At 37.2% G+C, this 26,840-nt stretch overlaps 1 protein-coding gene across 1 annotated transcript in view; it reads right to left on the reverse strand.

The window, feature by feature from the left end:
• Positions 1–26,280, reverse strand: part of CERKL (ceramide kinase like) — a 173,267-nt gene extending 146,987 nt beyond the window's left edge. Inside the window, exon 1 of the mRNA XM_001377714.4 lies at positions 25,787–26,280. Within this exon, the coding sequence (XP_001377751.1) occupies positions 25,787–26,036 (250 nt within the window). The 5' untranslated portion in view covers positions 26,037–26,280. The remainder of the gene's footprint in view (positions 1–25,786) is intronic.
• Positions 26,281–26,840: the final 560 nt, after the last annotated feature.

The following is a 26,840-nucleotide window of genomic DNA, read 5'->3' on the forward strand; positions in this document are numbered from 1 at the left end:
TGTCCATTCAATAGTCACAATTGGGTTCCTACTTCTGAGTTATCCTTAATTCTTCAGTAGCTTTCAACAGTCATATGCAATCAGTTTCAATTCCAACTCTGCACTCTATTTCACCTTTGGAGGCCTCTCTCTTCACTCAGGAGACCATTCATCTTGGTTCAGGCTCTTCTGCCTACCCCCCCCCCCAACTATTGCAATAATTCAAAACAATCTTCCAGAAGTACAAGTCAGTCAATCTCCTGTTCAAAAACTTTCAATGGTTTTTACCAATTGCCCATATGATAAAATACAAACTTGTCAGTTGAACTTTTAATGTTCTTCATATTCTGGCTCTAATACGCCTGCCCAGGAATACTGTACAGACATTATACATCCTTCCATTTATATATTTCACTCCACAGCTCAATCCTTCAAGCCTCTGCACAGGCAGTTCCTCATTCCTCTAATATACTCATATCTCACTTCTACATCTTCAAACATTGAGGTTCATTCAAGGCTTAGCTCAAATGCCGTCTCCTGAGGCAAGTCATTTCTGATTCCCCTAGTGGCCTGCCTGTACTCTTTTCCTCCTCAAATTATTATGTATATCTATTTCTCCTGATTAAGACATTCACTTAAGGATTTTCCTTTTACTAAGCAATAGTAATTTATATTCATTTTTCAATATATGCTTATCTTTAAGCATAAATTACTCCATGCAGCAGACCACAAATAAGACACATACATTGACAGAATAATGAGACAATACACACTAAGGGGCAGACAACATTAAAGAAGTGAAAATTCAAGGACAGCTATAGCTGCCTTGAATGCCTGAGGACTTCAGGTGAAGGTTTCACAGGAAACACTGATATTGAAGTTTCCACATCATGCAAACTGTTTCAGAATGACAATAAGAAACTGATAACCCATACAGATTCACCAGTTGACCAATTCTTCCTCAATGCACCCTTTGATTTTGAGGGAGGGAAGAGACCATTCTCTCCCTCTCCTCTCTCCCCACATAAAAAAAAAAACCCTTTATTACACCTTCACACACACACACACACACACACACACAAAACACTGGCCCATTCTGCATCTCTCTCTTGCTGTCTTGACAGTAACACATTGCCTTTTTCTCCTTCCAGAAAGTGCAATTAGCTAAAATTTTATTTTGATATTTGTTATTTGGATGGTAAAGGGATGATTTTGGAGGTAGAAAGGGGTCAAATACCACATTATTTTTTTCATTGAAATGAATATAAACAGGGTTTCCATTAGATGGATTTTTATAATATGTGCCAAATGGACTTTATCCATATAGTAAAAGATGAATAAATGTATTTATCTGAATATGTTTTGTATCCATTAGTAGACAGAGCCCCTTGAGAGCAAGGACTATTTTTTCATTTTGTCTTTGTATCTCCAGACAATACCATGAAGCTTTCTGAATAGCAGTTGCTTAATAAATGTTTGTTGAATTGAACTGAGATCATTACCTACTTTATGTTTGAAGGACCCTTAGAAAGATTTCTTTAGGGAATGAAATTGAAACTGATAAAGAAACAAAGAATTTCTCTCATTTCTACTATTTCCCTCATTAGCTTAGATATGCCACCTGTGGTTGATCAAGGTTTCATTGCCCCATATGATTTTAAACAATACTGTTGTTGATAGAACTTTAGATGTAGTTTAATGCTGTATCCACAATAACTTTATCTATTCTATAAGTCATGACAGCCTTCCTGATTGTTCAAAATGAGAGAAAAGTCAAAGAAAGAGAAAAGGAAAGGGAAAAGAAAAGGAAGGGGACATCACTCTTCCATTGGACAATATATAAAGTCTTTAGTGATTGTTTTCTGTTTTTGTTTTTGATGAAAACTTTGGACTATATGTTGGGCTTTCTTTATAACACCTGATATACAACCTCAATCTTATCTTTAGATGTACCACCAATCCAGAGCAGTATGCCAACCATGGGAAGCAAATCTGAAATAAGTTGTATATCTTCTTGCATGTATACTTTGGTGAAAATAGTCATCTGCTATACCAAAGAACCACAGTCTCTGGCATCTAAGCCAAAGGTAGCATGTGGGTTGATTTCCTTTGGCTGAAATCCCACTTCTTTAGGGACCCTGCTGCCAAATACAATTGCATACAGCCAGCAGTGGCTTCAGAACACCATGGGGGAAGAGGAAAGGAGGTTACACTGCTTCCTTGGCTCCCTGATCATATAAACCATCATTTTTCAGGATCTATCACCTTCCCTCTGTTGGTATACTACTTTTGTAATAATGCTCATTTCTGTGTTGTTGTTGATTGCATACTGTTTCCTGGTAGAATTATTATGATTCTGAATATCCCAACACTTGAGAAATGATTCCACTTAACATTTTATGGTAAAAATTCAAAGGTCCCAGTGATATTCATCTAAAAAAAGCTATTGAAGATCCTTCAATAGCCAGTCTAACAGGATGGGATAGAATAAAGCTCTATTGACCCTGGGTATGTGCAAAAAAAAAAAAGGTAATACTAGGATGCCCAAGGAGATATTCTATGATTAACTGAAATTTAACAGAAACAAAGGAATACAGGAAGACTCTATGAAATAACACTGAAACAAATTTTCACACAGTGGGACATTGCTATGAACTCCTCAGGAAAAAAAATAGATCTTCAGAGTTAGCAGCCATGAGTAATAAAACAAAATTATTTTTGGAGTAAAAGCTTTTAAAACTGCATTAGACAGGCTCTTTAAATAGCTAAAGTTACAAATGAGAACATATGTGGGAACACACCATATTTATCATTACCTGCTCTGTGCTTCCATTTTCTCATCTATTACATGGTGTTGGAATAGATGATCTATAGCATGCTCTTCAATTCTTTAAGCTATATATTGGTTAAAATTACTGGAAATAGTTGTCATTTTAGAAAATAAGCTGTTATAATAATTGTTGTAATTGAAATAAATAGAAATAATGGTTACATATAAATTAAAAACCAAATAATTCACAGTATCGTGATGAAAAATCATTCTGAAATACTTTATTGGTTTTTCTCTTATTTGTCGTCAATAAAAATCCCAAACATGTCAGCATACTATAGAATACATTCTTAAATTGAATAGCTCTGTCAAAGTAACATGTTTCTCTATAAACATGTAGGAACAGTTTAATTTAATCCCATCTTTTGAATATTTCCTCAAAGTCAGTTTGAGTGTAAGAGCTTGTCACTTTAATAAAATGCAAAAGACAATTATTTTCTTAATATGTACATTGGTGAACCAAAAGCTTTGAATTTGATCAAGTAATTACTACTTCAATAATGTACTGATAATAGGTCATTTGGGGGTTTAACCCCTCTTTCCATTATTCCTGACCACAAGATAGACTGACAGATGTTGTACTTTAGATATACAAAACAGACTACTCATATCCATTTCACATACATCTGTTCCTAAATAGCTCGGGTAGATTCATACTCAGACTGCATCGGGCTCTGCTAAGTCCTTTATGAAGACTAGTTTTTGTTGTTGTTTTAAAGTTGATTATCTGGGTTTTCACATCTTTATATTTAGGCTTACAATTTTAAATAGCAGCTTTCATGTATTTATATTTACATATTACATAATCACTGGAGCATTCCCACTTTTAACACATAAGCTTTGTTTATCTCAATTGCTTCCCCCTACACCTTACTAAAAGAATACAATTGAAGTCCAAGTTATACTAAGAATAGTCTCTGAAAGGCAACATGTGGTCAGAAACTATGTAACTGTAACCATTAAATTTAAACCTAAAAATGAGCTTTCTAAAACTTATACTTACAAACTAGAAAGGGAAATCTAGAAGGTAGAAGAAAATGAAGGAGATTGGAGAGAATCATAGTAATTTCATCCATTTTTTAAATTACTTATGGCCCTGCCGACCTGAGTTTGGATTTTGCTAGCAGTATGATCCTAAGCAAGTCACTTATCTTTTCAGTTTTAGTTTTCTCATATCTAAAATGGGGATAATAACAGCACCTACTTAATGAATTGCTGTAAGCATCAAATGAGATAATATATGAAAAGCATTTTGCAAGCCTTAAAAGGTTATGTGAATGTTAATGATTATAGTCATTATTACACGATCTACAACATATAAGACAGGAAGGATTTGGAGGAACTAGATGAGAGGGAAGATACTTAGCACATGCAGAAAAAAAATCTTGTTAATAAATGCATAGAATAAGTTTGGAGGGATAGTGTGGTGATCCTGGTAGTGGACAGTGAAACTGGCCTTCTCTTCTCTTCCCTTCCCTGGAGCACAGATTTTGAACTGGAAGAGATCTTGGACACCTCTATATAACTCCATCTAAGAGACTTGTCCAAGATACATAGCCAGACAAGAGAAGTTATTTGTTCTATTTAGAGGACAAGTTGCCAAAAAAAAGTCTTCATGACTTCTTCCTTTGAAATCCTTTTATGCTTCTGCTTAACTCATCTCTATCCCTTTCATCTATCTATTCTGATACCTTCCCCTCTCCTATATTTCCATTTCTGATAGCTCCTGGAATCTTTCTGTAACAGACTATCTTTCATAGCCCTTGTCCTTTGAGCCTTGAATACTATAGATGTTCTCTTTTCCTTTTATGTTAAGCCTTGTCAGGGTTCTTAATAGCAATGAACTATAGAGTCTCCAAAGGATGAACTATCCAGTGAGGTATGAAGATTTATACTCTCCAATCTGTCACTTCCCCCTTTCCCAAACAATTATAGCTGGCACTGGGGACCTTATCACAAATTAAACTAAAAAGAGTGACCCTTTTCTCTCCCATCTCTTCATTCCTCTTCCCTCAACAAGGATATCATGAGCAACTTGGGGATAATAATACTTCCTTCATCCCACATAAATCTGGAACATGTGGATGATATTCCTTTAACAACCAGAATACTAACTAGAGGGTTAAACTAACAGCTAACTTCAGGATCTAAGAATAAAAGCAATTGGTTTGACTTTATTAAGAAAAAATATATATTCCCCAAGGAATGATCCAACATATTGGATGACCTCTGCTTACAGCCTCTAATACAATGCTCTTAACCTCTGCTTAGCTTTTAACTTTACCTTCCTGACTTCCATTAACCTTACTACCAAGCACCTGTACCTTTATCCATGATCTCTTACTTGAACTGGATCCTAAGTCAGCCACCAGCTCTGACCTAGGCTGACTGACTGACTACTGAATGCTCTAGGAATAGCCTGAGCCCCTATCTAGGATCTCTACTCTTGTTTTATCCTAGTAAAAAGGATGGTGGAATTCAGTTCAAGAAAATCAGGGATCCAATCCCAAGTCTAACTCTTACTTTACTATATGATAATAGACAAGAAATTTAATCTCTAAGCCTCAGTTTCCTCCCTAATGACTCCCTAATTACACTCACCAAGGTATTGTAAAGCTCAGATGAGTTAAGGTTTATATAGATATAGATATATAGATATAGATATAGATATAGATATATAGATATATATAAAGTACTTAGAAAAATTTACCAATCTATAAAAGCATTATGTTAGTTATGATTGCTATCATTTGTTCTTTCACAATTGTACTGTTTTGGACCTCCTGCCTGCTGCTAAAACAACAATAACAACAAACATGAGAGATAACCTTGTCTAATGCCTTTGTTTTACAGATGAGGGATTTACAAGACCCAAGTCACCCAGGTTCAAAGGTTCAAACTCTTACCCCACACTTTCCAATACCAAACTATATCTCATCAGTGGACAAATTTGACTGTTTCTTCTTCCACAATATTTAACTAGATCAGATGCTCGTTACCTCTCACCTGGCCTTTTGGAACAGCCCAAGTTGGCTTTGAGTCTCTCTTCTCTCCAATCTTAATATTCCTAAAGCACACGTCTGGCCAGGACAATCTGATATTCAGGAGCCTTCTGTGGTTCCCTACTGACTCTAGGACAAAATACAAATTGCTCAGTTTGACATTTAAAGCCTCACAGAGTCTGAAAGGCTTCACATTTATGAAATATTGGGCAAGAAGCTGAAAATCACCAGGACACAGGTTGTGTTTTCTTCACTGCTGCCCACTGAAAGATAGGGACATAGAAGAGAAAATATATTTTGAAAAGTTAGTACCTGCCTAACAAGGTATTATCAAAGAAGGGAATTTGTATTTCTAAATCAATGTTTACAGTTTAGAGATGACAGATTCTTGGCCAGAAATGCATTATGTTTAACAAAGGTTGGCAAGAATATGTTTGCCAGGTGTTTTGTAGATCTAATAAAAAGAGGGAAAAAAGGGATGGGAGAAAGAGTAGACTGCTTACATATATACCCCAAGTTATATAGAGAGATTTGCCACAAAGAAAGAACAGCAGTAACAATAAGAACCAAAAATTCCCAGAAGATAAAATCCAAGAAAAGAGTCAGTAGCAAAAAAATATCCTAAGGTCTCAAATGCTTAAAGTGTAGGGGGAGAAAGCATAGACTAGGGGCCCTCTTGCAAATATGAAAATCTGACCTCATAAAAGCTTCATTTATTCATTGATTCAGAATATTTCCCTATGCCAAAACTATGACTAAGGCCACTAGTGGCATCGTGATGTTATGTAGCACTATCCTGTCTTCTGGTTTCTCTTTTCTTCCCATACTACTTATTTTATTTGTCCTTGACTTTTTTATAACACAGAATTCATCTTTGTTAAATATGTTTTGTGTTTCATACTTTAAACAATGAAATCATAGGTCTAGTCCCTATCTTAATGCTATATTAAAAGCTTCAGGAAAAAAAGTGGCAGATGAGTTTAAGATCTGGGCTAAGGAATATATGTGAACACAGTGGCCGGAAAGCCAATGTTAACTAATTGCCAAGTACTTTGCTCAAGGGCAGATCATGTTTACAGTTGGCATAAGGGTCAATCCTAAGTGATCTCAGGTAAGTTATTTAACCTCTTGGACCCAATCCATAAAAAGAATGGAGATAAGGTTTCCTTACAGCGCTAAAATCCTATGCCTTTATATTTCTTAGGTTTAAATCAATTGAATCAATATGCCTATCATATAACATTTTGGGATGAGGAGAAAAAACATTCCAGCTATTAAGATAATCTGTATAAAACCTTGGAGACCGAGAATGAAACATCATTTGTGCAGAGCAACAAAGAGACAGGTTTGGCTGGACTGCAAAATGTGTGAAGAAAAATAATGTGTAAAAAACCTGGAAAGATAGGCTAGTGCTATATTAGGGAATGCTTTAAATGCCAAGCAGATGAGCTTGAATTATTGCATGCAAAGTGTTTTTTAAACCGTAAAGTTCCATATAAACATAGTTTTGTTATTATGATGCCTTAAACCAATCTTTACTCATCCCTTCACAGAATCTACCTATAAGCTTTTCTATTCTCCTAGAAATCTCATAGAATACAGGAGAAATAAAACAATTATGTCTGCTTTATTTCTGGCCTCAGGAACTTACTAGCTGTGTGACCCTGGTCAAGTTACTTAAACCTTCTTGCCTCATTTTCTTCATCTGTAAAATGATATAGAAAAGAAAATGGCAAAACACTCCAGTTTCTTTGCCAAGAAAACCCTAAATCAGACACAAGTGAAAAAAAATCTGGACAAATATGTATGTATGTATAATAGTAAAATATGTAATTTTGTGAGAAAATTGAGAGGATTAGGGCAGTAAGAGGTCAACTGAGGCAATTGAGTGAACAGCACCAACTCAATTTTGAACTAAGTTTAGTTCCCTTTCTAATTCAGTTATGTGCCCAGTTCAGATTCTGTCCTGTGAAGAAAATGTATTCAATTATATGATTGCGAGAAAATCTTATTGTATTGTTTGAACTTAGGCCTAAATGGCTGAGAATTTGAACCACCTGTACATGCTATTTAGAGACCCTTAATCAAGGATTTAGGTTATGCAACTCTGAGGTACCACCTTACACCTAGCATATTGGCCAATATGGCAGCAAAGGAAAATGATAAATGTGGCAAAATTGGGACACTAATACATTGCTGGTAGAGTTATGAATTGGTCCAACCATTGTGGAGGGCAATTTGGAATTATGCTCAAAGGGCTTTAAAACATTGTCTGCCCTTTGACCCAGCCATAGCACTGCTGGGTTTGTACCCCAAAGAAATAATAAGGAAAAAGACTTGTACAAAAATGTTCATAGCTGTGCTCTTTGTGGTGGCAAAAAAATTGGAAAATGAGGGGATGCCCTTCAATTGGGGAATGACTGAACAAACTGTGGTATATGTTGGTGATGTAATACTATTGTGTTCAAAGGAATAATAAAGTGGGGACTGGAATGACCTCCAGGAATTGATGCAGAGTGAAAGGAGCAGAACCAGGAAAACATTGTACACAGAGACTGATACATTGTGGTACAATCGAATGTAATGGACTTCTCTACTAGCAGCAATGCAATGATCCAAGAAATTCCAAAGGAACTTATGAGAAAGAACACTATCCACATCCAGAGAAAGAACTGTGGGAGCAGAAATGCAGAAGAAAAGCATATGATCGATCATGTAGTTCCATATGAATATGATTAGGCTTTTGGCATTAAAAGATCACTCTACAGCAGATATGAATAACATGGAAATAGGTTTTGAACAATGATACATGTATAACCCAGCTTAGGTTTTTTTATGTATACATGTATAACTGCTTGTAAGCTTTGGGAAGGGGGAGGAAAGAGCAGGGTGGGGGGAATCACGAATCATGTAACCATGGAAAAATATTCTAAATTTAAAAAGGGAAAAAAAGGATCTAGGTTATGTTGCTCAGAAATTCAGTTAAATACTAAGAATGATGTAGGAAGGTTTCTCATAAATTGTACATTTCAAGCAGCCTATCTTTCTTATCTGAAAAATGACCCCATACTGATCAATCAATTATTGCTTCCATGTTCTTTTGACTGTTTATTGATACTCAAGGAGGAATGTGCCACCTCTTTTCTTGAATTCAGAGGACCATACAAGTTTACTCTACCCCTCCCAACTCAGAAACCCTCTAATCTTTCCTCCAATTAGAAATCAGATTATCTAATGTTGTTTTGTTTCTTTTTAATTAATTGGCTTTATTTGGTTAATTGTTTTAATTTATAAAAGTCTGTTTCTCCCCACTCCTGATAGTCTGAGACCATCCCTAAGCTGAGGAAGGGGTTTGGTCCAGATTTATTAGGCAATTAGTGTGCTTAATAAACAATAAATAAATTGGCATGCTCAGAAGATCAAACCATTGTTTCCGCTATCATTTCATCTTTTTTGCTTGTTAAAATACTAATACAACAATACTGTAATTATAAAACATTTTTAAGTATATAAATCAGAAAAGTGGGGTTTTTTTTAGAGTAGAAGAGTGTGGTTCCAGTGTGCCAAGCTATGAAAAAAAAAGAGCCTAAGGTTTTAGGCACAAAGAACATCAAAATCATTGGATGATCAAGATTATGGGTCAAATGTCAGCAGCAGCTGAAAATCTGACAACCTCTAAGACCTCCACTCAGGCACACCTGTATCAGAGGTTCGTGAGACCCTGGCATTTAAATCCACTGGTAATAAGAATGACAAAATTATGCTAAAAATACAGACAGCATGCTTCTTTTTCAATTTCCTATAGGTAGAGAACAATTATACAGATAATCTAATATCTATACCAAGTTCATAAAAGAATGACAGTGATAAATTTGGAAGAAATCTTAGAGGCTATCTAGCTCAACTAAGATATTTTACAGATAAGGAAACTGAGGTCCAGGCAGTTAGCTAATTTGCCTAAAGTTACACAGGATATGAATTCAGGTCCTATAACAAAGCACTCTTTCTACTGAATCAAGTTATTTTTGTTACAAGAATAAAAGAAAGGAGGCTTTATAAACATTTTTGTTTTATATCATTTAAAATTGGCATTTCGTCCAAGAAGAATATTCCTGCCTGGTTTGATTTGGCTAGTACTACTATGCTATAGTCTTAGAAGAAATATCAATAGTAGGTCTATATTTAGATGAATTTTTTTATTCACTGAATGGACATTTTATCTATGGTATAAAAGATTGATAAAAGTGGTTAGGCTTTTTGTAGGGTTCATCATTCTTTATTGTTTTCTCAATTATATAAAAAGGCTGTAGAGCAGCATTCAGAAGCAAAAGAATAGTGCCTATGTCTTCTTTTGAAAAAGTATGCCTTGAGAGGGACAGTCGTACATATTTTTAGAAGAGATAGGGTTTTCAACTCTTTATGTAACCAACTATTTAGAACTTGAGGTAGATGAAGAGTTTCCTTTTGTTTGAAAGATGGAATTGTGGTGGGAGCATCAGCTATTCCCATTGCCTAGAAGGCAATGAAACTGTCCTCAAGATGTATATGGCCCAGGGGACTAAGGCTTAATTACTTAAGTATAAAAGTCATACCCAGAGTATAAAAGCATAAGGGCAGGGACTCCTCAGGCCTGATATACCTTGCTGCTAAGTCTTGTGAAGGGAAGGGGTGAGGGGGGATGATTTAGGGCTGAGTAGGCTAGTAAATGTTTAATGACTGGCTCGCAGAAAATTCCAGATTACTTTTAAATTTAATCTACATCATTAGCATTTTCTCCATCATTTATTTAAATCCAGACAATCAACAACTGAATCAAACTCTCATTTGTAGCATTTGCCAGTTTCCACAATGCAGTTGCTCCTATCAAAAATTTAAGAATCAGCTTTCAGAACCAGTGAGAGCTGACTCCAGCACTTGCCTAGGTGAGAGGGGCATTTAGTTCAATTGAACCCCAAGTTGAGCCCAAGTCACACCTGGACCAGAACAGGGGTAAAACAGGCTATCTTGAGAAAACTATATCCATAGAACTAGCTAAATATTTTTAAAGGGATTGGGGCTGCTACTCAGGAAATAAGATAAATCGATGAGGTCAAACTCAAGTACTATTTGATAAAGGTCATTAACCATATAAAAGGATCCCTATGGGGATATATGGACACAAAACCCCATATTAGGGGCAGCTAGGTGAATCAGTAGATTGAGAGCCAGGCTTAGAGACAGGAGGTTCTGGGTTCAAATATGACTCCAGACAATTTCTAGCTAGGGGTCCCTGGCAAGCTTCTTGGGCCTTAGAACCAATACGCAAAGATGGAAAGTAATGATTTTTTAAAGAGAGAAAGAGAAAAAGAAGGAAAGAAAGGAAAACCACATATTAATATGGTCTCTAATCTGTTGCATTTTTATTTATTTTGTTAAATACTTCCCAATTGCATTTTAATCTCATGTATGCAGGATTTTTTAAGGCCTCCCATATATGTGTATTTGATATCTCTGGTCTAAAAATGGAGATAATAAGAAATTCTCACCCTGAACTTTTTCAGTTTTAGGTGATCAGATTTTTAGAAGGGGCTTCAGATACCTATCCTACTATGGGAGAACATGAACAAACAAATTAAAAACATAAGATGATTGAATTAAATATAATAAATGTGTACTCCTGAAATTGTAAAGTTGGTCATGTAGAAGTAATCCCATAGTAGAACATAAAGTCCACAAAGTTGGACTTTTTCTTGATGTCTAAATATAACACTTCTATTTGCAATCTGATATCAAAAGTTTGAATGGGTTTTAGTTGCAAATTTAAACTACAAAGCTCTTTGACCTGGCCAAATATTTTTGTGTGGCTTCAGCTGATTTGTATTTAAACTATTATATAAATAAATTTATGAAGTTGAAATGCTGAAAGCCAAAATGTATTTAATACAGAAATAATCATTCTCAATCCAGCCTAGAATATTAACCTAAAGCCTGAGATGATCAATGAAAGATTAATTCTTGATCAACAATAGTACTTTGCTGGACAATATAGCAGCAAAGGAAAGTGGTAAATGTTGGAGGGGATGTGGCAAAATTGGGACACTAATTCACTGCTGGTGGAGTTATAAATTGGTCCAACCATTCCATAGGGTGATTCGGAACTATGCACAAAGGGCTTTAAAAGACTGCCTGCTCTTTGATCCAGCCATAGCACTGCTCAGTTTGTACCCAAAAAAGACTTATAAGGAAAAAGACTTGTACAAAAATATTTATAGCTGTGTTCTCTGTGATGGCAAAAAATTGGAAAATGGGGGGGGGGTGTCCAATTGGGGAATGGCTAAACAAAACTGTGGTATCTGATGGTGATGAAATATTATTGAGCTGAAAGGAATAATGAACTGAAGGAATTCCACGTGAACTGGAAAGACCTCCAGGTATTGATATAGAGTGAAAGGAGCAGAAACAGGAGAACATTGTACACAAAGACTGACACATTATGGTACAATTGAAAGACTTTTCTACTAGCAGCAATGCAATGACCCAGGACAATGCAGAGAACTTAATGAGAAAGAATGCTCTCCACATCCAGAAAAAGAATTGTGGAAACAGAAATGAAGAAGAAAAACATATGATCGATCACATCGTTTGATGGAGATATGATTGAGGATCTGATGTTAAAAGATTACTCTATTAAAAATATGAGTAATACAGAAATAGGTTTTGAACAATGATACATGTATAACCCAGTGTAATTGCTTGTCAGCTCTGGGAGGAGGGGAGGGAAGGGGGCAGGGACCATGAATCATGTAACCATGGAAAATATTCTAAATTTAAAAAAAAATAATAGTCCTTTGGCTAAAGTGGCATATGAAATAATCAGTATGTTCAACTTATAAACTACTATTTAACATTATAAGGCTTTTCTATGTTTTATAAGTCATTTTATGGAAAGATACCCCTAAAAATAGGTTACAATGAATAACATTTCTTTGGATGAAGATTCCCTATTCATGAAACTTTTGCAAAATCACTGCAAATCCTAGTATTTTATTCTTTTTTTTTTAAAGTCAGCCAGTAAATTAAAAAAAGAAATTGGAAAGTAGTCAAATTCTTACAAATATCTAAGAGTTCAGTATACATCTCTTACTGAGGTGTGTGTGTATAGAATCTCAAACATCAGATTTGTCCCTAGGTATTTTCCTAAGACTTTCCTCTTTAGTAGATGTAAGAAGAGCAGAACTAGTGAAAGCTTGGGAGAGGAGAGTTCTGTCTCTTATTAAATTCCAGCATCAAGAGAGGACACAAGTGGTTCAAATTTAGTCCAGACTCTGTACCCAGACCTTCAAATGGAGCATTGTCCCAGATTAAATCATGAACTCTATAGCCCATCCATGGCATTAAGTGTCCGGGGCACTCTCTCAGAGGGCAGGGATCACAAATTCTGCCCCCAAATTTTACCCTAGTGCAATACCAGATTGTTCAGAGCAGATCACTGGAAAAATAAGTAAACAAAAAAAGGTAAAGAGCTATGATGATAGAGATGGCAATAACACAAATCCAGAAAATAATAACTTCAAAACACCTACAATAAAAACAGAGGTTTATTTCTCGTAGCAATTGGAATTCTTAGAAGAAATAATATAAGAATTTTTAGAGTTAAAAGTGATATAAATAAAATGAAAGCAATAAAAGAATGAATTGGAAAATCATTGAAAGCTATGGAAGAAACACTGGATAAAAGAATTAAAGCTTAAAGCAAGAGGTATACAATCTAAACCCAAGTAACAGATTCCTTAAAAATCAGAACTCACCAAATAGAAGTTAATGACTATGGGAGAAGAGGAACTGTTAAAACAAAATAAATAATAGGAAGAGGGCAAGTTGCACATAATTGGAGTGTACAAATATGAATTTATACAAACGATGAAGGGGCAGGGGGAATGCATCACCCGAATCTCACTTTTATCTGAACTGGTCGAAGGAAATTAGAACATACACAGAGTTTGGTGTAGAAATGCATTAAAATCAACAAGGAATCAGAAATAGGGAGAGCAAAAGGGGGGGGGGGTATAAAATGGAGGGTATTTCTAAGGAGAGATTAAGCATGAGCAAAACAACCCCTAAGTGCAGAGGGGTGATCATCAAGAAGAGTTTAAAAGGAAAGAAAGGGTAAGAACCAATAGTTAGGGATTATGTGATCAATGAAATGGAAAACTAGATATTTTCTTATCTCTATTACCTCTCAAAGCTCCCCCAAACAGAAATGATGCATCAAAAATAAAACTTAAAAGTTTTCTCTGCGAGCTAGGACAAAGATGTCAAATGCAGGCTGTTTGTATCCTATAAAACTCTGAAGCATGGCCCAAACCAGATTAAAAATGTAATTGGTAAGTATTTAACAAAATAAATAAAAATACAACAAAACAGATAATATTATCATGTGCTTTTCCAAGTCAACATGCAGCCTTATATACTTAGTGGCCCCATTCCTATTTGAGTTTGACACCACTGATTACCTAGAACCTATATTGATTTAACATCTTGAATACTTACAAACCAAAATGAAGAAAAAAACATAAAACTGATATCTACCTGAGTTCATACAGCACCCTCTGACCTACCACCCACCATACTACCAATATTGAGGCTTCACTAACTGGCACAAAATCCCAATCTACATTCTTGCAACAAAACCTAATCCCACATCCAATCTTCACTTCCTTCTTTACAGTGACAGAAGATCCTATGAAACCAAATTTGAAACCAAAACATGCTATTACTGAACAGTTTAAAAAACAAATGAGAATTATGAAAGTAGACTTTACCATCTGCAGGAAAAAATATTTTTTTCAGAAAAAAACTATTGTCAATATTCAATTTTCATGGTGGGGGACACATTCCTAGAAAACAATCAATACATTCAACCTATGGGAAACAGGAGTTTAAGTCCCTGCGACCATCAAATATTATAGTCTTTTGCTAGAGATTTCTAAAAATATATCCCAGACCATTGCCAATTGTCTTGACTTTTGTCTTTCCATTGAACTTCGATGACTATAATAAAGAATGATGCTGACCACTGTGCAACTCTGCCTCACTTAAATTCAATTCATTGCAAGTCATCACCCTGTGATGTCATTTGTTCTTTTCAAAAACAGACAAACCACAACAGTATATTGATGTAAACCTCTCTGCCTTGACCACCCTCTGAAGATTGAGGGAAGGTTTGCTGGGACTTCAATCAAAACTGTTGAAACAATCTGAAACTGATGAGAGCTCAACATCACTTCCAGCACTGTCCTTCACAACTAGTGGATGACACTGGAGATAGTGAAGGATGTACCAACTTGAAATAATCTACTTCCTTTATTAAATCCTTCAGGGTTTCAGAGTATGCAAACATAGCAAAGTTAAGGTGACATTTAACATTGAAGCTTCAATTGGTGATGGGATCAACAATCTTAATGACTCTAGCTAGTCGATTATACCAAGCTACCCATCAAACTTGGAAACTGTGAGTGGCACAATTATTTTTTTCTCTGTCACTCAGCCCAATGTGCATGGTTGCCAACAAAAAAGTGAAAACGAGGTTTCTAATAAAACCATGAGAATACTTGTAGTTGGAAAAGTTAAATTTGAAAATGTTAAGGATTGACTGTACTTGAATCTGTGATGGCAAGTCTCATTAAAGAAACAAAAGAGACAACAATTGATTTGGAATGCGTCCAAAACTAGACTAAAGGGCAATCTAGAAGAAAGGAAGCATAAAACAATAACATGAAAAGAAAACATATTCTTTATCCAAATAAAACATCAAGATCTTGAAGATAAGTTGCATAGAAATAGCCTAAGGATTATAAGTCTCTCAAAAAAATTGAACACCATGATGCAGGAAATAAGAAAACTATCCAGAATATTTGAGAAAATGAAATACAATGTGAAATATCAAATAGCAGCCAGGCCACAAATTTCTAAGCATATAGTGGTAAGATTTAACAAGTCAATTCAGAAAAAAAAAAGTTATACAGACAAACAAGAGGTCTTTAATAAAAGGAAAGGAAATTTAAATATTACAAGATGATCAGAAAATGTAGAAGGGTTTGAGATGATGTATTCTGAAGAGAAACAAGGGTCAGGATGTAACTGAAGGTGACCTACCCTACAAATCAAAGCTTAAACATGAATAAAAAAGATGAATATTTAATTTAAAAAGAAACATTTAAAATATTCTTGGAAAGAAAACAACAATTGAAAGATTATTTGGTTTCTCAAAACATCTGGAATGACAAATTGGGGTGGGGTGGGGTGGGGGCAGGTGATTGGGTGATTAGTAAATGGAGCATCCAAAGGCAGAGAAACTAGTAAGACATTTCTTTCTAAAAGTACACAAAGAGACAATAGTGAAAGGGAGAAGTCAGGTGGAGTTAACAGAAGAGAGGTAGAACTGGAGCATTATAAACAGAACTTTGCAACACGCTGCCTACAGGTGAACTGATACATTTAAATGGATAAACATACATAAGGAACTTTAAAGACTAAAGGCTATATTCTAAGGCATTTCAGACTCCATTGGTTTATAAAAAAATCTCTGTATTCTATTGCATTTTTTGTTATGGTTTAACTTTGTGATTTTCAGTTCATATATTACTGGATTCAATATTATTCTGATTGAAGTGAAGGTTGATTGAATTTATTTTGAATGTACTTAGTTTTAAAAATTCTGTTGTTGACTTCCGGGTAATCATGGCTGCAATCTAGACGCCACATGCTTCCTCTCCCCGGCACCAAATGAAATAGACTACATCAAAGGAGCATAAAAATCACCTTTGGAGGAACAGAAGGACACCCCAGTACTCCCAGTACTCCACAGAGGTGAAGGTATGTGGGGCTTGAACATTTCCACACTATAATAAGGAGGAAAAGCTTGCACAGAAAAGTGAACTGAGCCACCCTTCCCCCGCCCCACCTCCCCCACTAAACCAGAGTGAGCTACCTGAGCGCTCACCGGGACAGCGAGTGAGTGGGGAACGTCTCTGTCTGGGGGGGCACTCCAGGGTCCTTGGGATCTGGGGACTGCCAGGAAAAAACGTCTCAGGGCGGTTTCACTGGAGAATCCAGCTCTTCAGCGGAGCTGTACTTGGGGAGGCTGCACTAAACATCTCCACGGAGTTAAACACCAGGGGTGGACCACACATTGATTATCTGGGCGGAGCTGAACACCTGGGCAGTGTGGCTGTGATCAGGGACCCAGAGCTCTAAGAAACCTCGGAGGCTGGGAAGAACTAGTCTGAAGCAACCTAAATTCACAGAAAAACCACCCATATAACCCATATCCCAGACCAAAAAGGAAAGGGGAATAAAACCACCAAAGGGATGGCTCACATGGCCCAAAATCAAGCCTCCAGGAAGAAAGGGAAAAAAGTGACTATTGAAAACTTTTATGGTGGAAGTACCCAAGGAAAAGAGGAGAATGAGGAGGAAATCCAAAAAAATTCAGAACACGCCTCCCAAAATGGAAACTATCAACAAGCTCTGGAAGATCTCAAACTGGAGCTTACCAAAAAGATGGAAACCTGGAAAGAAAAATGGGAGAAAGAGATCAGCAGTCTGACAGATAAGACTGCTCAATTGGAAAAAGAGTTCAAAGCATCCAATAGAAGGGCAGACAAGGCTGAAAAGCAAAACCAGTCCCTAACGACCAGAATTAAGCACCTCGAAGAAAGCGAGATGATAAAACAGCAAGAATCAATAAAGCAAACCCAAAAAATTAATGAATTAGAAGAAAACATAAAATATCTCACTGAGAAGGTCACAGACCTGGAAAACAGAGGGAGAAGAGAAAATCTCCGAATTATCGGTCTCCCAGAAAAACCAGAGATAAACAATAAACTCGATATTATTCTACAGGAGATTATAAAAGAAAATTGCCCTCACGTTCTGGAGCAAGGGGGCAAAATAGAAATAGAAAGGATTCATAGAACACCTTCTATACTAAATCCCCAAAAGACAACCCCTAGGAATGTAATTGCCAAATTCAAGAGCTTCCAAGTAAAGGAGAAAATCCTACAAGAAGCCAAGAAGAAGAGCTTCAGATATAAGGGGGCTCCCATAAGGATCACACACGACTTAGCGGCTAACACACTAAGAGACCGCAAAGCATGGAACACAATATTTAGAAAGGCAAGAGAGCTGGGTCTCCAACCAAGAATCAACTACCCAGAAAAACTGACTATATACTTCCAGGGGAAAGTATGGGCATTCAACAAAATAGAAGATTTCCAAGCATTTGCTAAGAAAAGACCAGAGCTCTGTGGAAAGTTCGATATCCAAGCACAGAAAGCAAGAGAAACATGAAAAGGTAAATATGAAAGAAAGGGAAAAGGAGATAAATCTTATCTTTCTCTTTAAGTCAAACTCTCTTCTATAAGGACTACATTTACATAAAATTATATATATTAATATGTGGGGAAAATGTTTTGTGTAACTCTCATAAATTGTATCATCATAAGAGTAGTTAGAAGAAACATGCATAGGGAAAGATTGGGGCATTAAGAAGATTTGGGGAAAGTGGGGGCAAAGAAAGGAAAAGGGAGGGGGGAACCGCGATAATACTAAGATTAACTTCAAGAAATAGGGGGGGACTTAATAGAATAATCTTTCCCATATAAAGATACACATGGGAAGGGGAGGGGAAGAACTCTCATATGAGAAGGAGAGGAAGAGAGCTTGAAGTGGAATTACTTAAAACTTACTCTCAGTGAAATCAAATCTGAGAGGGAAGAACATCTAGATCCAGTGGGATCCTGAATTCTATCTTATCCATTAGGGCAAGAAAGAAAGGAAAATTAAGGAGGGGGAGGGGGAAGGGAGTACAAAAAGGGAAGGAAGGAGAGGGGGGAGGGGAAGGGAGCATAAAAAGGGAGGGGCTAGAAAGGGAAGCATCTCAAGGGAGGGGACTAGGGGGACTGACCTAAAGTAAATCACTGGTTCAAAAGGAGAAAGCTAAAGAAGAAAGGTCAGAACTAGGGGAAGATATCAAAATGCCAACGAATCCACAAATAACAATCATAACTTTGAACGTGAATGGGATGAACTCACCCATAAAACATAGACAAATAGCAGATTGGATTAGAACCCAAAACCCTACCATATGTTGTCTTCAAGAAACACATATGAGACGGGTTGACACTCACAAGGTTAGAATTAAAGGTTGGAGTAAGACCTTTTGGGCCTCAACTGATAGAAAGAAGGCAGGAGTTGCAATCATGATATCTGACAAAGCCAAAGCACAAATAGACCTGATCAAAAGGGATAGGGAAGGTAAATATATTCTGCTAAAAGGGAGTATAGACAATGAGGAAATATCACTAATCAACATGTATGCACCAAATGGTATAGCATCCAAAATTTTAATGGAGAAACTAGGAGAATTGAAGGAGGAAATAGACAGTAAAACCATATTAGTGGGAGACTTGAAACAACCATTATCAAATTTAGATAAATCAAACCAAAAAGTAAACAAGAAAGAGGTAAAAGAGGTGAATGAAATCTTAGAAAAATTAGAGTTAATAGACATATGGAGAAAAATAAATAGGGACAAAAAAGAATACACCTTCTTTTCAGCACCACATGGCACATTCACAAAAATAGATCATACACTAGGTCATAGAAACATGGCACTCAAATGCAGAAAAGCAGAAATAATAAATGCAGCCTTTTCAGATCACAAGGCAATTAAAATATTGATCGGCAAGGGTACATGGAGACCCAAATCAAAAATTAATTGGAAATTAAATAACATGATACTCCAAAATCGGATAGTTAGAGAAGAAATCATAGAAACAACTAACAATTTCGTTGAAGAAAATGACAAAGGCGAAACATCGTTTCAAACCTTATGGGATGCAGCCAAGGCAGTACTTAGAGGAAAATTCATATCCCTGAACGCATATATTAACAAATTAGGGAGGACAGAGACCAAGGAATTGGAAATGCAAATCAAAAAACTTGAGAATGAACAAATTAAAAACCCCCAGAAGAAAACCATACTAGAGATCCTAAAAATTAAGGGAGAAATTAATAAAATAGAAAGTGACAGAACTATTAAGCTAATAAACAAGACTAGAAGCTGGTACTTTGAAAAAACAGACAAAATAGACAAAGTACTGGTTAATCTAATTAAAAAAAGGAAAGAAGAAAGGCAAATTAACAGCATCAAGGATGAAAAGGGGGACAGCACCTCCAATGAAGAGGAAATTAAGACAATCATTAAAAATTACTTTGCCCAATTATATGGCAATAAATACACCAATTTAGGTAATATGGATGAATATATACAAAAATACAAACTGCCTAGACTAACAGAAGAAGAAATAGAATTCTTAAATAATCCCATTTCAGAAAATGAAATCCAACAAACCATCAAGCCTAAGAAAAAATCCCCAGGGCCTGATGGATTCACCAGTGAATTCTATCAAACATTCAGAGAACAGTTAATCCCAATACTATACAAACTATTTGACATAATAAGCAAAGAGGGAGTTCTACCAAACTCCTTTTATGACACAAGCATGGTACTGATTCCAAAACCAGGCAGGCCAAAAACAGAGAAAGAAAATTATAGACCAATCTCCCTAATGAATATAGATGCACAAATCTTAAATAGGATACTAGCAAAAAGACTCCAGCAAGTGATTAGAAGGGTCATCCACCATGATCAAGTAGGATTTATACCAGGGATGCAGGGCTGGTTCAACATTAGGAAAACTATCCACATAATTGACCACATCAACAAGCAAACCAACAAGAATCACATGATTATCTCAATAGATGCAGAAAAAGCCTTTGAGAAAATACAACACTCATTCCTATTAAAAACACTAGAAAGCATAGGAATAGAGGGGTCATTCCTAAAAATAATAAACAGTATATATCTAAAACCATCAGCTAATATCATCTGCAATGGGGATAAACTATATCCATTCCCATTAAGATCAGGAGTGAAACAAGGATACCCATTATCACCTCTATTATTTGACATTGTATTAGAAACACTAGCAGTAGCAATTAGAGAAGAAAAAGAAATTGAAGGCATCAAAATAGGCAAGGAGGAGACCAACTTATCGCTCTTTGCAGATGACATGATGGTCTACTTAAAGAATCCTAGAGATTCAACCAAAAAGCTAATCGAAATAATCAACAACTTTAGCAAAGTTGCAGGATACAAAATAAACCCACATAAGTCATCAGCATTTCTATATAATTCCGACACAGCTCAGCAGCAAGAACTAGAAAGAGAAATCCCATTCAAAATTACTATAGACAAAATAAAATACTTAGGAATCTATCTCCCGAGACAAACACAGGATCTATATGAACACAACTACAAAACACTTTCCACACAACTAAAACTAGACTTGAACAATTGGAAGAACATTAACTGCTCATGAGTAGGATGAGCCAATATAATAAAAATGACCATCCTACCCAAACTCATCTATCTATTTAGTGTCATACCCATGGAACTTCCAAAAAATTTTTTTACTGATTTAGAAAAAACCATAACAAAGTTCATTTGGAAGAACAAAAGATCAAGGATATCCAGGGAAATAATGAAAAAAAATACAAAGGAAGGGGGTCTTGCAGTCCCAGATCTCAGACTATATTACAAAGCAGCAGTCATCAAAACAATTTGGTACTGGCTAAGAGACAGAAAGGAGGATCAGTAGAATAGACTGGGGGCAAGCAACCTCAGCAAGACAGTATATGACAAACCCAAAGATCCCAGCTTTTGGGACAAAAATCCACTATTTCATAAAAACTTCTGGGAAGATTGGAGGACAGTGTGGGAAAGATTAGGTTTAGATCAACACCTCACACCCTACACCAAGATAAATTCAAAATGGGTGAATGACTTGAACATAAAGAAGGAAACTATAAGAAAATTAGGCGAACACAGAATAGTATACATGTCAGACCTTTGGGAAGGGAAATACTTCAAAACCAAGCAAGAATTAGAAAGAGTTACAAAATGCAAAATAAATAATCTGGATTACATCAAATTAAAAAGTTTTTGTACAAACAAAACCAATGTAACCAAAATCAGAAGGGTAGCAACAAATTGGGAAACAATCTTCATAAAAACCTCTGACAAAGGTTTAATTACTCAAATTTATAAAGAACTAAATCAATTGTACAAAAAATCAAGCCATTCTCCAATTGACAAATGGGCAAGGGACATGAACAGGCAGCTCAGCCAAAGAAATCAAAACTATTAATAAGCACATGAAAAAGTGCTCTACATCTCTTATAATCAGAGAGATGCAAATCAAAACAACTCTGAGGTATCACCTCACACCTAGCAGATTGGCTAACATGACAGCAGAGGAAAGTAATGAATGCTGGAGGGGATGTGGCAAAGTGGGGACATTAATTCATTGCTGGTGGAGTTGTGAACTGATCCAACCATTCTGGAGGGCAATTTGGAACTATGCCCAAAGGGCGATAAAAGAATGTCTGCCCTTTGATCCAGCCATAGCACTGCTGGGCTTGTACCCCAAAGAGATAATGGACAAAAAGACTTGTACAAGAATATTCATAGCTGCGATCTTTGTGGTGGCCAAAAATTGTAAAATGAGGGGATGCCCTTCAATTGGAGAATGGCTGAACAAATTGTGGTATATGTTGGTGATGGAATACTATTGTGCTAAAAGGAATAATAAAGTGGAGGAATTCCATGGAGACTGGAACAACCTCCAGGAAGTGATGCAGAGCGAAAGGAGCAGAACCAGGAAAACATTGTACACAGAGACTGATACATTGTGGTACAATCGAAGGTGATGGACTTCTCCATTAGTATCAATGCAATTTCCCTGAATAATCTGCAGGGATCTAAAAAAAAATACTACCCACAAGCAGAGGATAAACTGTGGGAGTAAAAACACCGATGAAAAGCAACTGCTTGACTACAGGGTTGGAGGGGATAAGACTGAGGAGAGACTCTAAATGAACACTATAATGCAAATTCCAACAACAGGGAAATGGGTTCAAGTCAAGAACACATGTGATAACCAGTGGAATCATGCGTTGGCTATGGGAGAGGGAAAGGGGGGGAGGGGAGGAAAAGAAAATGATCTTTGTTTCCAGTGAATAATGTATGAAAACCATCAAATAAAATAATTTTTAAAAAAAATTCTGTGGTTTTTCCCCGATAACTATTGAACAAATATTATTGTGAATAAGCCCATATATGAAAAAACAGCCTTTTTCTATTTTGCCGAGGATAGATGGACTTCAGAACTGGTTATAATTGTATTAACAACCTTGGAAAATTTAATGTGCACCAGTTACTCTCACTCAGTCACAGACAAGAGGACTAGGATGACCAAGAAGAATTATGACAGATGGATTGCAATTAGGTGGAGGAAGTTCCCTGAAGGACACAAAAATGGGCATTTATATAAGGACTTGCAATTTGCAAAGTACTTTACAAAAGATCATGGGAAGGGATAGGTACTTGTGTGGTAAAATCCCAGGGAGGAAATTCCTCCACCTGATGCAGGTAGGCACTTTCTCTGTAATTTGGAGTCTTAAAAATCAATCAAACAAACAAACATCAGCAAAACCTTACCTTTCATCTACAGAATCCATACTATGTTTTGGTTCCAAGGCAGAAGGGGAGTAAGGACTAGGCAGTGGGGGTTAAGTAATTTGCCTTGTTCACACAGCTAGGAAGTATCTGAGATCACATTTTAATCTAGGACCTCCTGTCGCCAGACCTGTTTCTCAATCCACTGAGCAGCCTAGCTGCCACTTTATGTAATTTGGAGTCTTAAAAAGTTGCTTGGAGCACTGAGACTTACCTAGATTTACATAACTAGTATGCCCTGGTAAAGTGACTTGCCCAGTGTCACAAGACCAGAATGCATCAGAAGGGGAACCTGAATTCAAGTGTTCCTGTGCAGAGGACACTAAGCCTTTCACTATAGGTAATATCTCCACTTTACAGATGGGGAAACCAAGCCTCGGAAAAGCTAGGAGATTTGCCCATGGTCACACAACTCCTAACACAGGCATTCTTTAACCTGAAGTCTATGAACTTGTTTTGGAATTTTTGATCACTGTATTCAAAATAATTTGTTCTATAAAGAGTGATACCATAACTAAATTAGGAGAACACAGAATAGTTTACCTGGAAGATTTTTGGAAAAGGGAAGAATTTGTGGCCAAACAAGAGATAGAGAGTATTATAAAATGTAAAATGAATAATTTTGATTATATTAAATGTAAAAACTTTTGTACAAACAAAACTAATGTAACTGATATTAGAAGAGAAACAACAAACTGGGGAAAAACTTATATGTCTCTGGTAAGGGTCTAATTTCTCAGATTTATAGATCACTAAGGCAAATTTATAAGAATATAAGCCATTCCCCAACTGACAAGCAATTTTCAGATGAAGAAATCAAAGCCATAAATAAACATGTGAAAAAATGTTCTAAATGACTTTTGATTTATTAAATGCATATTAAAACAATGCTGAGGTACCACCTCACACCTATCAGATTAGCCAATATTGCAGTAAAGGAAAGTAATAAATGTTGGAGGGGATGTGGTAAAATTGGGACACTAATGCATTGCTGGTGGAGTTGTGAACTGATCCAATTATTCTGGAGGGCAATTTGGAACTATACCCAAAGGGCTATAAAATTGTGCATACCCTTTGATCCAGTAAAACCACTACTACATACTACTGAGTCTATATCCCAAAGAAAAAAAGGGGAAAGGACCTACTTGTACAAAATATTTATAAAAGCTCTTTTTGTAGTGACAAAGAATTGGAAATTGAGAGAATATTCATCAATTAAGGAATGGCAGAACAAATTGTGGTATATATTGGTAATGGTAAGAAATGATAAGCAAGATGATTTCAGAAAAAGCTGGAAAGAATTGCAGGAACTGATGCAGAGTGAAATAAGTAGAACAGGGGAGAACATTGTAGACAACAGCATCAATATTATACGATGATTATCTATGAAAAGTTGGTTACTCTCAGCAATCTGAAACAATCCTGAAAGATTTATGACAGGGAATGCTATCCACCTTCAGAAAAAAAAAAACTGTTGGAGTTGTCTTTCACATCAGTATATTTATAGTATTATTTGGGGGTTTGGATTATGTATGAGTTTGCCCTTACAACAATGAACCATATGGAAGTGTTTTGCATGACAGTAAAAATGAAATTTAAAAATAATTTGTTCCCTTTGTAATCCTACCCACTTTATTTATGAATATTATTCTGAGAAAAGTTCCATAGGCTTCACCTGTCTCCTGCCAAAAAGGTCCATGACACAAAAAGGTATAAAAGCTCCTCATCCCACTTGGAGGGGTAAGATTTAATCACAGACCTTCTTCCACTTCAAAGGGAGGGCTCTTTCTAATCTATCCACATTCCCTGTAGATTTTTCCAAGTGCTCCTTCCACTTTCCTCCGCAATTTTTTTTTTAACCTAGCTAGGTCAGGGTAGAGATAAGGCAAAGCGATGGAATTCAGCTCCTATTCTCAGACCCTCAGAGTAAACTAACTGTTCCTCATAAAAGTGAAAGCGAAACTACGTGAACCTGCTATATGTGTCAGTAGTTTTAGGAACAGAAAAAATAAATTTGTTCAAATGACTTTCTTTCTGTATCACTTTAACTATAACTTCAACAATGAAGTAAATTTGCATTCGGACTTCACACCCAGTGTCCTGAGTTCACTTTGTGGCAGCAGGTGCGACGCAGGCTCCGGCAAAAGGCAGAGATAGCTTGGTGAAGCATTGGAGGACACGATGGACCAGGCAACACACGTGGAGACGGTCGCCCAGGGAAGGCTTTGGGACGCGGTTGCCAGGGGGCGGGGAGAAGGAGGAGCCCCGAGGGGCGCAGGACTAGGGGATCAGCCTGGGCTGGGGTCTGGGAGCAGCACCTGGAGAGGAGAGGCGCTGCGCGGGGCCACTCACCGGCCGCCGGGGCAGCGGGGCGCTCAGGCTGGATGGGCCTCCACCTCAACGCGCTGTTGCTCAGCACCACGTCGCAGCTTCTCCCATCTATCTCAAATATCCCCCGCTGCAGGATGCGCTCAGATGCGGACCTGGGCGGCGCGGACGGAAGGAGCACCCGAGGAGGCTGAGCCTCGGCTCCCTTCCGCTGCTTCCCGCCCTCTGGGTCCCCAGCCAAGGCGCTCACTCGGCCCCTGGCCAAGCGGAGCATGGCAGAGCCTAGGAGGGACTGGGGCCCGAGAAGGGTCCTGGGGAGGCCCCAAGCGAAAGTGGCGGCAGCGTTCCTCCAATGCGTCCTTCGTTGCCCTGGCAATGGCGCGCGCCCTCCCCAAGGGGGCGAGAGCGAGCGCCGCGTGCACAGCGAGAGACCCACCCCCTCCCTGCGTGTGCCCAAGCCTTACTCCCTGCGGCGGTCTTGAAAAGTACCTAATTGTAGTCTAGCTACAGATCTACGTGTTCTTGAAGAACCCGAGGAGTCCTGAGCGCGCGCGCGAGCGTGCCAAAACCTACTGATATTTAGTTTGTATCTGTGGATCCTTGCTCTCGCCTCGGGCTGAGCAGAACAAATCTAAACCATCTTCCTCATTAGCTAGATGCTGTAGACCCTTCACAGATACTTGAAAAGAGTAGGCTCGATGCAAATGAGATAGTGGGAGAGATGGAATTAGAGGTTCGGGATTTCGGTTTCAAAGATTTAGATCCTGGAGGAGGTATAATTCCAAAAGAATGCAGGATCTTCCCAGTTGTGACCATGCCCTTGTGTGAACACTGTCTCTGAAGAAATGAGATTCCAGGATTGTGAAGGTTAGGTGCTTAGAAAGGTCATTAGCATAAATAATGAAAGTCCTGAGGATAATGGCAAACGAAAGGCAGACAGATCTCTTCTTATCCTCTCACACAGCCACAACCTGAGTTTAAGCCCTCTTTGCCACCCTCCAGGACAACCATCATTTAACTGATCTCTCTGCTTCTATATTCTCTGGAACAATATTGGGACATAAAACTTCCCAAACAG

The sequence above is a fragment of the Monodelphis domestica genome, chromosome 4, assembly GCF_027887165.1.
Source record: "Monodelphis domestica isolate mMonDom1 chromosome 4, mMonDom1.pri, whole genome shotgun sequence".
Classification (NCBI taxonomy): domain Eukaryota; kingdom Metazoa; phylum Chordata; class Mammalia; order Didelphimorphia; family Didelphidae; genus Monodelphis; species Monodelphis domestica.